Source organism: Xenopus tropicalis, chromosome 1 (assembly GCF_000004195.4).
Source record: "Xenopus tropicalis strain Nigerian chromosome 1, UCB_Xtro_10.0, whole genome shotgun sequence".
Classification (NCBI taxonomy): domain Eukaryota; kingdom Metazoa; phylum Chordata; class Amphibia; order Anura; family Pipidae; genus Xenopus; species Xenopus tropicalis.
In genome coordinates this window covers 162,856,493-162,871,126 of record NC_030677.2, presented here as the reverse complement: position 1 = coordinate 162,871,126, position 14,634 = coordinate 162,856,493, and the positions used below count along the sequence as shown (strand labels likewise).

Here is a 14,634-nt window from a genome sequence, read left to right as displayed (position 1 = left end):
AATTTTATAGCAAACAGATCTCACTAATATTCACTAATAATCTTGTGAGATTATCTTGAAGTTATTAATAATGGGTAATAGTTCCTCTTAGGGAGTAAGTTCTGTGTAACTAAATACACCAAGGAAGGATCAGTGTCTTATATTGTGTGTAATTCAAACACACTGCAGAAATACGTTTTTGTTACCCTCTCAAGGATAATGTCATTCATAACCAAGGGTCAGAAAAGTGTATAAGAGAGAGTTCTTCTCCCACAGCTGAGAAAGCTATGGCTATTAGACATGCTCATTTAATATTGAGCACTAGTCATGATAGATTTAAGACACCTTTTATAGGAATGACAACGTGAGTTTGATGTCCTACAATGTATTCATAATGAGAATGAACTAGCCTCTGTAGAAAAGGCACTCCTTATAGTTTGTTGTAAAAGCAATTTACAGGAAACTGTAATCAAGATCAGGGCCGCCATCAGGGGGGGTACAGGGGGTACAGTTGTCCCGGGCCCGGACGATTTTAACTTTAAAAGGGGGCCCGGCGGTGCTACAGTTTTCTTAGTAGCTCGGGCCCCCTTAAATCAATTCCGGGCCCTGTCATTGGTGGTCAGCGGGTGATCCTATTGGTCGCGCCCCTTGCGTACATGCACGTCAGTACACACGGGGCGCAACCTTATAAAAGGACCTGGCGTATTTCGGCACTCAGAAGTGCAGTGCTATCATGAACGGAGGAGCCGCACAAGACAAGGGGGGCTGTGCTGTGCTGCCTACCAATGTACTAGGGTTTGGGCACTGCTGGCTACCAATGTACTAGGGTTGGGGCACTGCTGGCTACCAATGTACTAGGGTTTGGGCACTGCTGGCTACCAATGTACTAGGGTTTGGGCACTGCTGGCTACCAATGTACTAGGGTTTGGGCACTGCTGGCTACCAATGTACTAGGGGGGCCCTGCTGGCTACCAATGTACTAGGGTTGGGGCACTGCTGGCTACCAATGTACTAGGGTTGGGGCACTGCTGGCTACCAATGTACTAGGGGGGCACTGCTGGGTACCAATGTACTAGGGGGGCACTGCTGGCTACCAATGTACTAGGGTTGGGGCACTGCTGGCTACCAATGTACTAGGGTTGGGGCACTGCTGCCTACCAATGTACTGGGGGGCACTGCTGCCTACCAATGTACTAGGGGGGCACTGCTGGCTACCAATGTACTAGGGTTGGGGCACTGCTGGCTACCAATGTACTAGGGTTGGGGCACTGCTGGCTACCAATGTACTAGGGGGGGCCTGCTGGCTACCAATGTACTAGGGGGGCACTGCTGGCTACCAATGTACTAGGGTTGGGGCACTGCTGCCTACCAATGTACTAGGGGGGCACTGTTGGCTACCAATGTACTAGGGGGGCACTGCTGGCTACCAATGTACTAGGGTTGGGGCACTGCTGGCTACCAATGTACTAGGGTTGGGGCACTGCTGGCTACCAATGTACTAGGGGGGACCTGCTGGCTATCAATGTACTAGGGGGGCCCTGCTGGCTACCAATGTACTAGGGGGGCCCTGCTGGCTACCAATGTACTAGGGTTGGGGCACTGCTGGCTACCAATGTACTAGGGGGGGCCTGCTGGCTACCAATGTACTAGGGGGGCACTGCTGGCTACCAATGTACTAGGGTTGGGGCACTGCTGCCTACCAATGTACTAGGGGGGCACTGCTGGCTACCAATGTACTAGGGGGGCACTGCTGGCTACCAATGTACTAGGGTTGGGGCACTGCTGGCTACCAATGTACTAGGGTTGGGGCACTGCTGGCTACCAATGTACTAGGGGGGACCTGCTGGCTATCAATGTACTAGGGGGGCCCTGCTGGCTACCAATGTACTAGGGGGGCCCTGCTGGCTACCAATGTACTAGGGTTGGGGCACTGCTGGCTACCAATGTACTAGGGTTGGGGCACTGCTGGCTACCAATGTACTAGGGTTGGGGCACTGCTGGCTACCAATGTACTAGGGTTGGGGCACTGCTGGCTACCAATTTACTAGGGGGGGCACTGCTGGCTACCAATGTACTAGGGGGGCCCTGCTGGCTACCAATGTACTAGAGGGGCACTGCTGGCTACCAATGTACTAGGGGGGCACTGCTGGCTACCAATGTACTAGGGGGGCACTGCTGGCTACCAATGTACTAGGGGGGGCACTGCTGGCTACCAATGTACTAGGGGGGGCACTGCTGGCTACCAATGTACTAGGGTGGGCACTGCTGGCTACCAATGTACTAGGGGGCCCTGCTGGCTACCAATGTACTAGGGGGCCCTGCTGGCTACCAATGTACTAGGGGGGCCCTGCTGGCTACCAATGTCTCATGTCTGAGAGTCCTTTATATTGGTGGGAGGGGAGCCCAGAAAATGTTGTGAGGGGCCCCGTGATTTCTGATGGCGGTCCTGATCAAGATCTATGTTAAATATGAAGGTAAGACCAACTGAATATATTGCGTAACAATTACATCCTTAGCTACAAAAAAAGAAAAGAGCTGAAATATCTAACCATTATAAGTGCTAACAACCACAATGAATAGATTCATTTCTGTAGAAACTCCTAGGCCTGGAGGAATTCTGTTCTAAACCTGAGGAAACTTTAAGACCATGAAACCTTTATTGCAAAATATACCACATTTTGAAAAGTAAATGGAAATACTATGATGACTTGTGTTGCCCTGTCTCGAAGTATGTTCACAAGTGTTCTGTGAATCAATACTAAGAGAGGCGCAAAGGCCTTTGTACATGCCACCTTGTGCAAAATTCTCAAACAAATTTGTTAGATTGGAATGATATTGGAATGATGTTGGGATGACTTTAGTAAATGCACATGGTAATATACTGTATTGGATACCAGAACCCTTTCATTGTTCTGGTGTTGTGAGACTTCCCTAAACTGAATGATACATTGGTTGGGACTACTAGGTCCAGGAGTTGTTCTATGATGGAAGAGAACTGTCAGGTTTTGTTTTTTGTTTTGTTTCATTTGTTTTTTGCTCCAGTATTTAGTTTCTATAAATTCTTTTTTGAGTTTCAGTCCTTCAGTAGAAAGTTCAGGAGAAATTGAAAATCTCCACACAAAAGTGAAGCTTTGTGGAAAACTGGAGCTAGCTCCAGGAGAAAGACAATGCTTACCACCAGTCAGTGTGAGTTGCTTTTAAAGGGACAGTAACACCAAAAAATGAAAGTGTATAAAAGTAATTACTATATAATGTAATGCTGCTCTGTACTGGTACAACTGGTGTGTTTTCCTTAGAAAAACTACTATAGTTTATATAAATAAAGCTTCTGTGTAGCCATGGGGGCAGCCATTTACAGGAAAAAAGGCACAGGTTACTTAGTAGATAACAGATAAAACCCCATTATATTCTACAAAGCTTATCTGTTATCTGCTATGTGCCTGTGCCTTTTCTCCTTTTTCCCAACTTCAATGGCTGCCCCCATGTTGACATAGCAGCTCATTTATATAAACTATAGTAGCGTTTCTGTTGCAAACTTACCAGTTTTACCAGCGCAGGGCAACTGTACATTACATTTTAATTACTTTAAAACACTTTCATTTTTTGGTGTTACTGTTCCTTTAAAATAGTATAAACATCTTATAATATTGTCTCTGTGGGTATCTTAAGAGTAAAGGTAATCAAGTTACAGTTGCACCTCATAAATGGCCATTGTTGTTCTGGGTCCAGTATTGATTTGATTTGAGTTAATTAAAACACTACTATCTGCTAATGGGCTAATGGGCAAAATATCTGATCTTCCACAGTTATCAAGAACCATCTAGTGTGATCTACTACTGAAAGATCATCCAAGTAACTCAGGCAAGACTTGCCCAGTGGCGTAGGTGATTCACTACTGCTTTCATAATTCTTGAGAAAGAATATGGCAAATACTATGACAAATACTATGACATAGAATAAAAAAATGTATTTCAAAAGAAGCTTAGTAGCTCCCTGTGGGAAGAGTAACCTAGGGACTTAATGGCAAGTTTATTTATATTGCCTATTGACCAACATGAAGAATAGTTGGAGGATCTATTATTCCTTTTATTTTGAAGTCCATATATACATATTCACATAACAGGTCCAATGGCCAACAGCTTGCCTGGGTGCTGGTACAAATTATATATATATATTTATGTTTGTATTCACACTTGCTGAATGTGACCTGTCCAACTGACCCATCTTCTCTTCAAGGGATGGGTCACATACACAGTTATAGAAGTACAACATGTAGTGAAGTGCACCCTGATTGTTCACTCCTGGGCTGCCCTGCAATTGCATTCTCTGCTTTCTCTGCAGTTACAGCCCTGGGAGGTGGGTAAAAGTAATGAACAATTAATTTTTGCATATCAGGAATACAAGTAAGCAAGTGTAAATTATATTATCTTCCTATATCAGGGAGGTACAAAAAGATAATGCCATAGAGTTTGTTGCAGTGAAAGAAATTGCATCCTCCATGAGCATTAACAGAAAGTTATCTGTCCTGCAAACTCACTCAGGAAGATAACTGATTACTCAATTACCCAAACAATAATGAGTGGAGCATGCGTCAAACTCCTGGGAATCAATGCCTATAGAGACAGACCTCCTACAGGGTCCATTAGAGCAATCCAAATGGCCCTCTTTACTGAGAGTGGAACCATGAGATACTATTAAGGCCCCCATACACGGGCCGATAGAAGCTGCCGATATGGGTCCCTTGGACCGATTCGGCAGCTAATCGGCCCGTGTATGGGCAGAAACGAGCGGCCTGGCCGACCGATATCTGGCCTGAAATTGGCCAGATATCGATCGGCCAGGTTAGAAAATCCGGTCGGATCGGGGACCGCATCGGCTCGTTGATGCGGTCCCCGAACCGACTGCCCATGGCCGCAAATGTAGTCCGATCGTTTGGCCTCAGGGCCAAACGATCGGATTATTTTTTTTTAAAGCAACTTCCTACCCGATATCGCCCACCCGTAGGGGCGGATATCGGGTAAAGATCCGCTCGCTTGGCGACATCGCCAAGCGAGCGGATCTTATAGTGTATGGGGACCTTTAGTTTAACTCCAAACGGAGAAGAGATATCATTACATTTAAAAACTCCTTGTTTAATCTTAGGAGTATCCATAGAGACTGAACCCTGACTGTACCCTTCCTGGGGCAGTCAAATGAGGAGGAAAGAAAGCAGAGTCTAACGTCACTCTTTTTCTTCAGAACAGAGGAAAAATGTCTCTCCTCATGTTTAAAATATAAAGGAGATTACACTCTCCTTTTTTTGTGGTATTTGGAAGGAAACTGAGGTGGAAACATAATGGAGTCTGTGGCAGATAAAGAAACTGCATCCTCCATGAACGCTGAGGTAAAAAAATCTAACTTCCCCTTTCAGCTACTCCCCTTCCTGCTGTATACTGTCCTGAGCAGACCTGTGCTTGCTCCACATATTAAATGCACCAGCATGTCAGAAGGGGAAAGCAGAAAAGTGGCTGAAGTGGTAAAATACATTTTTCCAGTTTATCTTTGGCAAGCTGCTGCCAAACCAATTAGCTGTTGCTAGGCGGCAATCTCCCGTAGAACAAATTATCCCGGCTGGAGTTGGACTGAATTGTGCAGGGCCCACCAGGACTGCAGCCCACAAGGGCAACCACCGTGGCCCCCATAACCCCCCCGGGGCCCCCAATGCCCACTCAACCCCCTGTGCACACATACATTGGTGTACATTGGCACACTTGGTGCAACTGGGGTAGGATGATCAGTGGGGGAGTGCCGACAGAGATTGGTTTTGGGTCGGCTGGGCCCACCAGGTTTTTTCCTGTTGCCCCTCCAGCCCAGTCTAACCCTGATCCTGACTGGGGGCAAACCAAAGCCCATTGCACAAAAAACACAAACACACCCCTTTGCCTCATAACACTGCCTGTGTCACTGATGTTCCACAAGATCAATAGGCTGTTACATTTTTTTTAGTGTGGCATCCCAAGGTGCTCTCCTTCTTTGGAATGCTCTCTCTGATGTTATCCTATCTCTTTACCTTTAAACAATCTGCAAAAGCACTGCAAAAAAAAAATATATATATAGCACTTTAGAAACGTGTTTTTAGCAATAATAAAAAATTATACCCTGTCTATTTGCTTGCTGTGGAAACTTGTGTGATTAATAAAGACTAAGTAGAGAAATGTTGCTGCTAAGAGCTCAGTTATCTGGCACTCTAGGGGTTACAGGGCTGCCTCGCAAGGGGCTTAACCACACGCATAACAAGAAGCATTTCCACTGCAGGGATTCCGTGTGACGTAGCTATGACGCCTTTTAGTCACGTGTTACTCTGCAGTTTACGCCCTTCTTCCGCCCCAACTGACGGAGTGTGTGTGTGCAACCAAGATGGCGGTGGAAGAGCTTGTAGGAGCGCATGACAGCCGGCACTGAGCGGAGAGGAGGGGTGGAGGACTGAGCCGTCACGATAGGCAGTGGTATTGTAAGAGTTAACAGAAGGAGGGCGCAAGTGATCAACTACAGAGGGAGTGAGGAAATAGTCGGAGGTGCCCTTGAGGAGGGTGTGAGGAAGAGACACAGAGGATAGCAAGAGGCGCCGGGCCCCAGCTGGTGCCATGTTCTCAGTGCTTTCTTGCGGCAGGTTGGTGGCCAGAGCGGTGCTTGGGGGCCTGTCTCAGACTGACTCACGGGACTATAGCCTGGTTACTGCAAGCTGCGGCTTCGGGAAGGATGCCCGGAAAGGAATACTAAAGAAAGGCATGTGCTACGGAGACGACGCTTGTTTTATTGCTAGGCACCGGACGGCGGATGTTTTGGGTAAGTAGGGTGCCAAGTCTTCCTGTCCGGTCAGTGGCAGTCGTGGCTCCGTGCTGGCGAGCTGTCCCCCCGCTGTATTGTCCCCTCGCTGTATTGTCCCCTTACTCCACACTGTGTTTATAAAGCCTGTGGGTTGTGTATTACACACAGAGCGGCGGAACTTGCTGTCTGCACAGGGGACTGGGGCAAAATGCTTGTGGGGAAAAGTCTTGATTGCCCCCTAACACTGCGCCTGTCTACAGGGCCTCCCGGTCGGGGTAGTTAGGAGCTGCAGGTCCGCTGCTTTCATATTCCGCCACTGTTGCCCGGGTAAATGTACTACAGTGTTCCCATGGGGTGCATCAGTGTCCTGCCCAAGGTCACTATGGCCCTTAGTCTGCATGTGCGGTGTGTGATCAGGTTACTCACAGGGAAGCCCTTGCTGGCTCTGAGGCATTAGCCGTTGCTTCAGTGAGCTTTTATGCCAACAGATCAGAATGGCAAAGGATCCCTTGGAGAATTAACAGAAATAGCAGCATTGGGCTCACATACATAACTGGGCCAGAGTAGTTTTTTTAATAGAAGAGAAAAAGTAATTTTATGAGCTGGTGGCACCCCCAGTGAATTTCATGTCCTTTAAAATCTGGTTAGTTTCCTTTTCTAAGTGCCACCCCTCTGCACTGTCCAGTCTGAAAAGCAAGTTTCTCAGTTCAAAGACTTCCCCACATTTGGGCATTTATGTATGGCACAGGTTTATAGAACTTTGCAGTTCAGTTCCCTTTTGCCAAGATCATGAAAACCTTATATGAAAAATTCCCCATATCTCACCCCAAATCACTACTCTGTCCAGCCCCACATTTTGGAAACCACTAATGTGTGAGCATTTGTATTCTCAGTGCAGCATCACTTGCAGAATGCATCTTCTCATAAAGCTGTCTGCTTTTGGAGCATTCACACTCCATGACTGAAACCACTCTAAGATTATTGCCTCTACATAGAAAATGACCAAGCTATTAGAAGTGACTGAGCAGGAGGTAGCCTCTTTGAAAACTACTTGGATGAATAGTTCTGAAGGTAAACAGCCCCTTTAAAGTTGGGCTTTTGTAAATTCTGACAGTTTAAGGCAGGGGTTCCCACCCATAACTTATGCATGTTCTTTTAGTGAAGTCATTGCACTGCAACACCTGCAGGTTTGCAGTGTAATAGGAAATATAATTCTATTGTCCTGCACCTAGAGAACACAGATTTTTACATTAGCAGCACCTGTTTCTCAGGCCATTGTTTTAAGAAGTATGTCCGCACAAAAAATAAGAAGTTCTTTACATAATTAAACAAAGTGTTGTTTTAGCAGATTTCCCTTATATGTTAAGTAAAAATGTTGTGGTTTTAGGGTTGTTAAAAATGTAATTGAAACTGAAAACAGTATGTGTCTCTTGCCATTCCCTACTCTGATAAACCTAACTAGGGTACCAGCTGTCCTCCAGTCAAGGCACCAATTCCCAAAATGCCTTGCATGTTCTGCTATTAACAGACTTTTAAAGTCAATTTTAACAGCAAAAGAACTTCACACTATTTAGCAACCTTTTAAATAATTTGAAAGCATGTTGTAAAACTATAGTATTATACAGCTGGCACTGTTTATTCCCATCACTGTAAAGGTGGCCATACACGTGGCGATCTGACGATGTTTCGTACGACCATCGTAAGATCCGCCACACACCATTCAGGGCTGAATCGGCAGGTAAGGAGGTAGAAACAATAGGATTTCTACCTCCTTCTGCCGATTCAGCTCTGAAGGGAGAATTTTGGTCAGGCGCCTTCTATGGCGCCCGATCAAAATTTTCAAACTGGTCCGATCGGCGAGTCGTCCGATATCAGCAGCTTCCTGCGATATCGGTCGACTCGCCGACATGCCATACACGCACCGATTATCGTACGAAACGAGGTTTCGTACGATAATATCGGTCCGTGTATGGCCACCTTAAGAGTAGTATCTGTAACTGTATCAGGTATTGATGGAAATCTAGAAGAGCTGTATTACCTGTGTTACCAATGGTAACCTGTGTTACCAATCATCTCCATGTATTTCTTCCTCTGTATGTTTGTTGTGTGATTATACAATATTCTTGCAATGTTCTGTTCCTTTCAGCTTTTGCTGTACACATACACCTGTATGTGTCCTTGCTTGCAGACTGTGGGCTATGGTGGTTCAGGACCTAAGGGATTACCCATAGGAAGTTGGGTTGACCTCATGGCCTATACACTGCCCTCTCTGGTGATGTAGCTACCTATATGCTGCCCACCTCTGAGATCGTCTGGGGGTGCAGGTCAGATCAGAAGTGAACATTTTTAAGCATTTTAAGGTGGTGTCAGGCAGAGGTTTGAATGGAAGTTAGGGTTTGTGTGCAGATTTATATGGGTGTTACAGGGATTTTATGTTTCAGCCAAGGTTCTTCCATTGTGGCCACTGTCTTCTCTAGAAATGAGGGAGTGCATTTACAGTGCCCAGTCCTTGAGTGCATGCACACAAAATGAGAACAACTTTTTTATGGCCCTTTAGTTGAATTTTTTGCTTTATGAGATCAGTGTAAACCTTGTAAATTCTTTGTGTAATCCTTTTCTGTTTATACTTACTATGTAGTTTTTTACATTTGGGGAAGAGTTACAGTATCTGAGGCTAAAGCTACTGTCGCATGTTGCTTTTTCCCAACCGACATAAATACACCAGTGGGGAAAATGCAATCCCATCTTTAGAATGCACTGCCAGACATGGCATCTGCTTGTTGGTGCCTACACTGGGGTGGATGCTGTAGTTATACTGACCTGTATTTGAGCTGGTGGACACGAGTCTTAAGTGTTTTGAAATATTGCATGCAGTAAGTATATAGGCATATTGGGGGTCACAGTTTATTGCAAACTTTGTGGGGGAACTCATGTTAAATGCTGGTAGAAGATCTTTTGTGCAATAAGTGTGAACAAATAAAAAGCAAATAATTTCTAATTTTTGGCTGTATTTTTGCTTTTTATGGTAACAAATCTGTGCAACTAGATATTATTATTAACATTTATTTATAAAGCGCCAACATATTCCGCAGCACTGTACATTGGACATACAGAGTAACCTATAAAGCAATCAATTACCGATACAAGAGGCGAAGAGAGCCCTGCCCAAAAGAGCTTACAATCTGCAACATATACAGACATGTCACTTTAATTCTTTGACTTTACTGTTTTATATTTGCTCCTCTCCAAACTGTTATCTGGTGCCACTCCTGCCCCAAGACAAGGTGAAAATTTTGCTTCAGGTGGCAGGGTGTAGCAAGTTGAAAAGCCAAACTTCTGTTTGTTTAGCCAGAACTTTAGCTTTTCTAGTGTAGAGTGACACACAGCCTTGATGGGAAGGTAACGGTGCTATTGGTGTGGGTAGTGCTCTTTGGCTGTCCTGAAAGTGGCACACAGCTACTGTCTGAAATTCTATGTTTATAACTTAGAATAGAGTAGAGCTACAGAAAAAACAGCTAGGTATTTTGCTGCTTTTTATTTATAGACATGATTGAAGTGAAGTTTGCAAGTATTTTTTTTCACCTTCTGGCTCAACACAAATTTTAATTGGCAGCCCCTGAAGTAAGCAATAATGGCTGAAGCTCGGGCACACATTTATTACTGCAAAAACAGGTATTTAGCCTTTATAGCAATAACAAAGGTGAGCCCAATTGGCTAATAAATGGCTATTCTGCAGTTTGGAAGGAAGGGGTTTGTTATTACAGAGTTAATTTCCATTTAAACAAATTAATCTGTGTACAGGTAGAAAAAAGGGAGGTAGTTCACAGACACAAACCAGTTTTCCATTTTTGCTGCTAACATTTTCATTTTCATGCTATACCTTGTAGGCTAAAGCTCACCCACAAGGTTTTATGTGCTAAATTTTTGTTAAAGTTAATATGATCCTGCTCTGCACTTATAGTGGGTCATTAGTGCAATGGAGGGATTTCTAAATTTGCAAAGTAATCTGTATGCAAAATAGTCTGTAGTAGACAACCAGTCTGTAGAACCAGAAACTTTGCTATGGGGATATTCTGTAATGATATATTCACCAATAAAGCACTAATAGCAGAATAGGGAATATTCCATCTGTCTCTTCAGAAATAAACTGAAATACTACCTGATGCAGACCTTGCATAATATCTGACATAGCATCTGATTTTGGCACTTTAAGGTACAAAGACAGCCTCTATAAGTTGCAGTATTTATTTTCCTCCTATTGATGTCTGTAATTTACCCTTCCACTTAGATCCTGCACTATGGGACAGGGACCTCTTCCCCTTGTATATTAAAAACTTAGCACTTAAAGGACACCTGTCACCCCCTAATGTTTCCCTTCCAGAGATGCGGGCTAATAGAACCCAATCTCTAGGCTGCCTGCACAGTGCAGGCGACCCATCTGTCGTCTTATGTGCCTGACATGGGAGTGGTGGATGTGCCTCAAAAGCTTGTGTCACTCATGCAAATAATGAGCGAGTTGTAGCACTTGCTCATTATGTATGTGCCTCAATTTGGCGCTGACACCGGAAGCTCCCTCCTGGTGCGAAATGCCTGGGGGGGGGGCTTTACTTATTTAAAAAAAACAACAAAAAAAAAACACAACTATTGTTTCCCCAACCGGAGTGCTGGCTCTGTTTATTGAACTTTTAGTATTGTGCTAAATGCACAAGTGGCACTATATAAATAAAATTATGCATAAATACTTGTGCTGTTAATTGCCTGTGCTATAAGAATGCACGAAAACAAGGAGAGAATACACAAACTCCACACAGCATGTTACATTGCACCCATGACCCATGTTGCTTTTCTATATCCCCTCATGCTTTAGGCAAAACAGCAGTAAAATAAACACTGCTTTTAATAACAAGATACAGTAGAACCCAGATTTTACATCTTCAAGAATGGAACTGTTTTGACGCGGTCCCCTGCGAAACTTAAAATCTACTGTATGTGTATCATTCATTGCAACCCGTAGGGATGTAAAATTGGGTTTAAAAAGTAAAAGTAAAATTGTATTTTGTTTAAAGTTTGATATTTACAGCCTTCTGCCGTAACATGCAGTGAGTTATGTTTTCCCTTTGTAAATACATGTACAATAATAATAGACTTCTCTTCTTGGTGAGGTCCTGAATTTGAATGTTTAGAAAATAAACATTTGGAGGATGTTTGTTTAAACAGCCTTATATTGAGCTGGCCTTTCTGCTTGCTTGATACATAGTTACATTAAAAACCTAATCATATATCTAGAATTTTCTACTCCATTTTTATGGAAACTTTTTTTTTTTTTATTTTTACTTTTATTATAGGCTGCAATGTGGGTAGACATATTTTACTCTAAGATAAAGCTGTAGTTTCTCGGCGCATGAATGACCTCAACTCTGCTTATGGCCATTATGGAGTCCTGAATGATTATGGGGAAGCCACTTTGCATGCTCACACATAAGTACACTGGGGAGTCTTTCTGCACCAAAACAGGCTGCCATTTTTAGTAAAGATGTTAAAATGATTGTTATCTTCTATTTATCAAGATATTTATTTCTTACTCCTGATTCTACACTATCACCATTTCTGAAGTCAGCAGACAGAATACAATACAAAGTTAAAAGTGGTGATATTTGTTTGAGAGGGAAAGATTCAGTCACTGAGGGGTGCAAAATGTTTGTTGGCACCCCCAGTGATATTACTTATGAGATACCCAGGGCCGGGGCTTATCAGTGAGCACCACAGAGCAATCCTCTTGTTACGCTGCTTCTGTCTTTAACTGCCTCTAGCCACCACACATGCAGTAGAATGAAAATGGCTGCTTTTTCATTTTATTCGGCTATTCATTCAGCTACTGTGCATGCACACCCATGAAAAGAAGGAAGAAGCAGGGAGAGGCTCACTCGCTGAGCAGTACCCTGGGCCGGTGCAATTTTCTGCTAAAAGGAGCAACGGCCCAGAGTATCAGGTAAGTGATTATAATTACTTGGGGTGCCTAACATTTGAAATCCACCCCAGTTATTAAAACTTTCCTTCTCTTTTAAGCTGTGTTTTCACTAATAATTTGTGATTACTCCAGAAATGCATACCATTACATGATGTAACGCATTAAATTCAATAGCGTTTAGAAGAAATTCTTAAAGGAGAAGGAAAGGTAAAAACTAAGTAAGCTTTATTAGAAAGGTCTATGTAAATACAGCCGTAAATACAGCCATAAACACTCACAGAAAAGCTGCACTAAGTCCTCTATCAAAAGTTACACAGGATTTCTTGTCTCCTTTTTTGTTAACATGTTCTTAGGGTATATGACTTCCTCTCTCAGAAAAATTCTTTCATTTCTGGGGCCAGAGTCTGCACAGCTCCCTCCTCTCTCCCCTCTCTTGCTCCCCCCTCCCATAAGAATTCATAAAACTCACTCCCCTACCCATAGGAATGTGTGATCTGAGCTATAATGACTAGACTGCAAGCAGGAAGCTGTGAAGACTAAGCTAAAATGGCAGTTGCAATCAGAGAGCTTCTAGGGCTCTTTTCTCGGGTGTGAAAGTTTTCTGCAGAATAATTGTAGTGTTCTAGGTGGCACTAATGTGGCAAATATATTTGCAGTAAAATGCCAAAATTACTTTCCTTCTCCTTTTATTTGTAGATAGTAGTCAGCATGCACCTTGAATCGGTTTTAAAATATAATTTTAATATAGTTTCCTTCTCCTTTAAGCATACATGGTGTAAGTGTCAATTAATTCTAGAAATTAACACTAATTTCACCCAACCTTAGAATGGCTAATAGGACAAGTTCAGGGAAAGAACACATTCTTGAGTGTAAAAAGTGGTGCAGCTCAAGGGGGCACAGGTGGCTATAGGGGGCACAGGTGACCTTTGAATGCATATGGAGCAGCGGCAAATGGACCTTGGTGCATTTGGTGCACTCATGTGCATTCGGGTATAATGACAAGCAGTAAGAAGCTGTTACAGGCATGGTTTTTGCACCAGGTTTTACACTCGGACTTGCATTCATTATACCATACAGTAGAAGTGGTGATGTGGGCTGCATTCTAACTCCACTTTTTTCTACCCTGCTATATGTCACAAAAATTTTAACATTTTAATGAATCTAATTAGTTGCAATTTACATCATTTTAATTCAAACAGCAAGAGAATACGTATTTAGAAATTGAATTACTGCACAATTTGTATTTGTTTCTGAGCTGCAGTAATGAGTCACTGTATGTTAAGGCAAGCTTTGGAAAAGAGCTTGTCAGTTTTCCAGATCTGCGACCAAAAAAGTTTAGTGAGTCATGCAAAAGACTTATTCTTTGCTTCAGACCATAAAAGGGGATTATGGGATTTCAGCAGATTTTCAGGAACATTTTGTTTATTGCAGAAATCAATATTTGTTTTTGTCTTAAAGGGTTTCTCAACCCCCAAAAAATAGCTGATGTAAATCTACTGAGTGCTCCTCTGAGCACTTTTGCAGCTTGCTTTTAGTAGTATCTAAGATATTGGCAGTTTAAGACAGCTTTCATCTCAGCAGTTCTGTTTGAAGGTCCGTGTCAGTGACCCTAACTTCCTAAGGTTTCTGACTCTTTTGACCAAACCCTGGTATTAGCAGTCTAAAAAAAAAAAAGAAAATATCTCAGATACCCAGAAACCTCTTGGTGCCCCCCCCAACTTTTGTTTAATTTCCAACTGTTAAATTTCTGTCCCTTTTTGGGTTTACTTTTGACATGATATAGCAGAAGTCAGTTCTCCTTAAGTTTTTTTGTTATCATCTGACTCTCTCTCCTGTTGGGGGAGAGGAACTGGTTGTGAAGAGAATTTTAAATACTGCTC

The 14,634-nt window shown here is 43.3% G+C and overlaps 1 protein-coding gene across 1 annotated transcript in view; it reads left to right on the top strand.

Moving 5' to 3' along the window:
- Nucleotides 1-6,289: 6,289 nt before the first annotated feature.
- Nucleotides 6,290-14,634, top strand: part of pptc7 (PTC7 protein phosphatase homolog) — a 34,228-nt gene continuing 25,883 nt past the window's right edge. Inside the window, exon 1 of the mRNA XM_002937690.5 lies at nt 6,290-6,804. Coding sequence (XP_002937736.1) covers nt 6,603-6,804 — 202 coding nt within the window. The 5' untranslated portion in view covers nt 6,290-6,602. The remainder of the gene's footprint in view (nt 6,805-14,634) is intronic.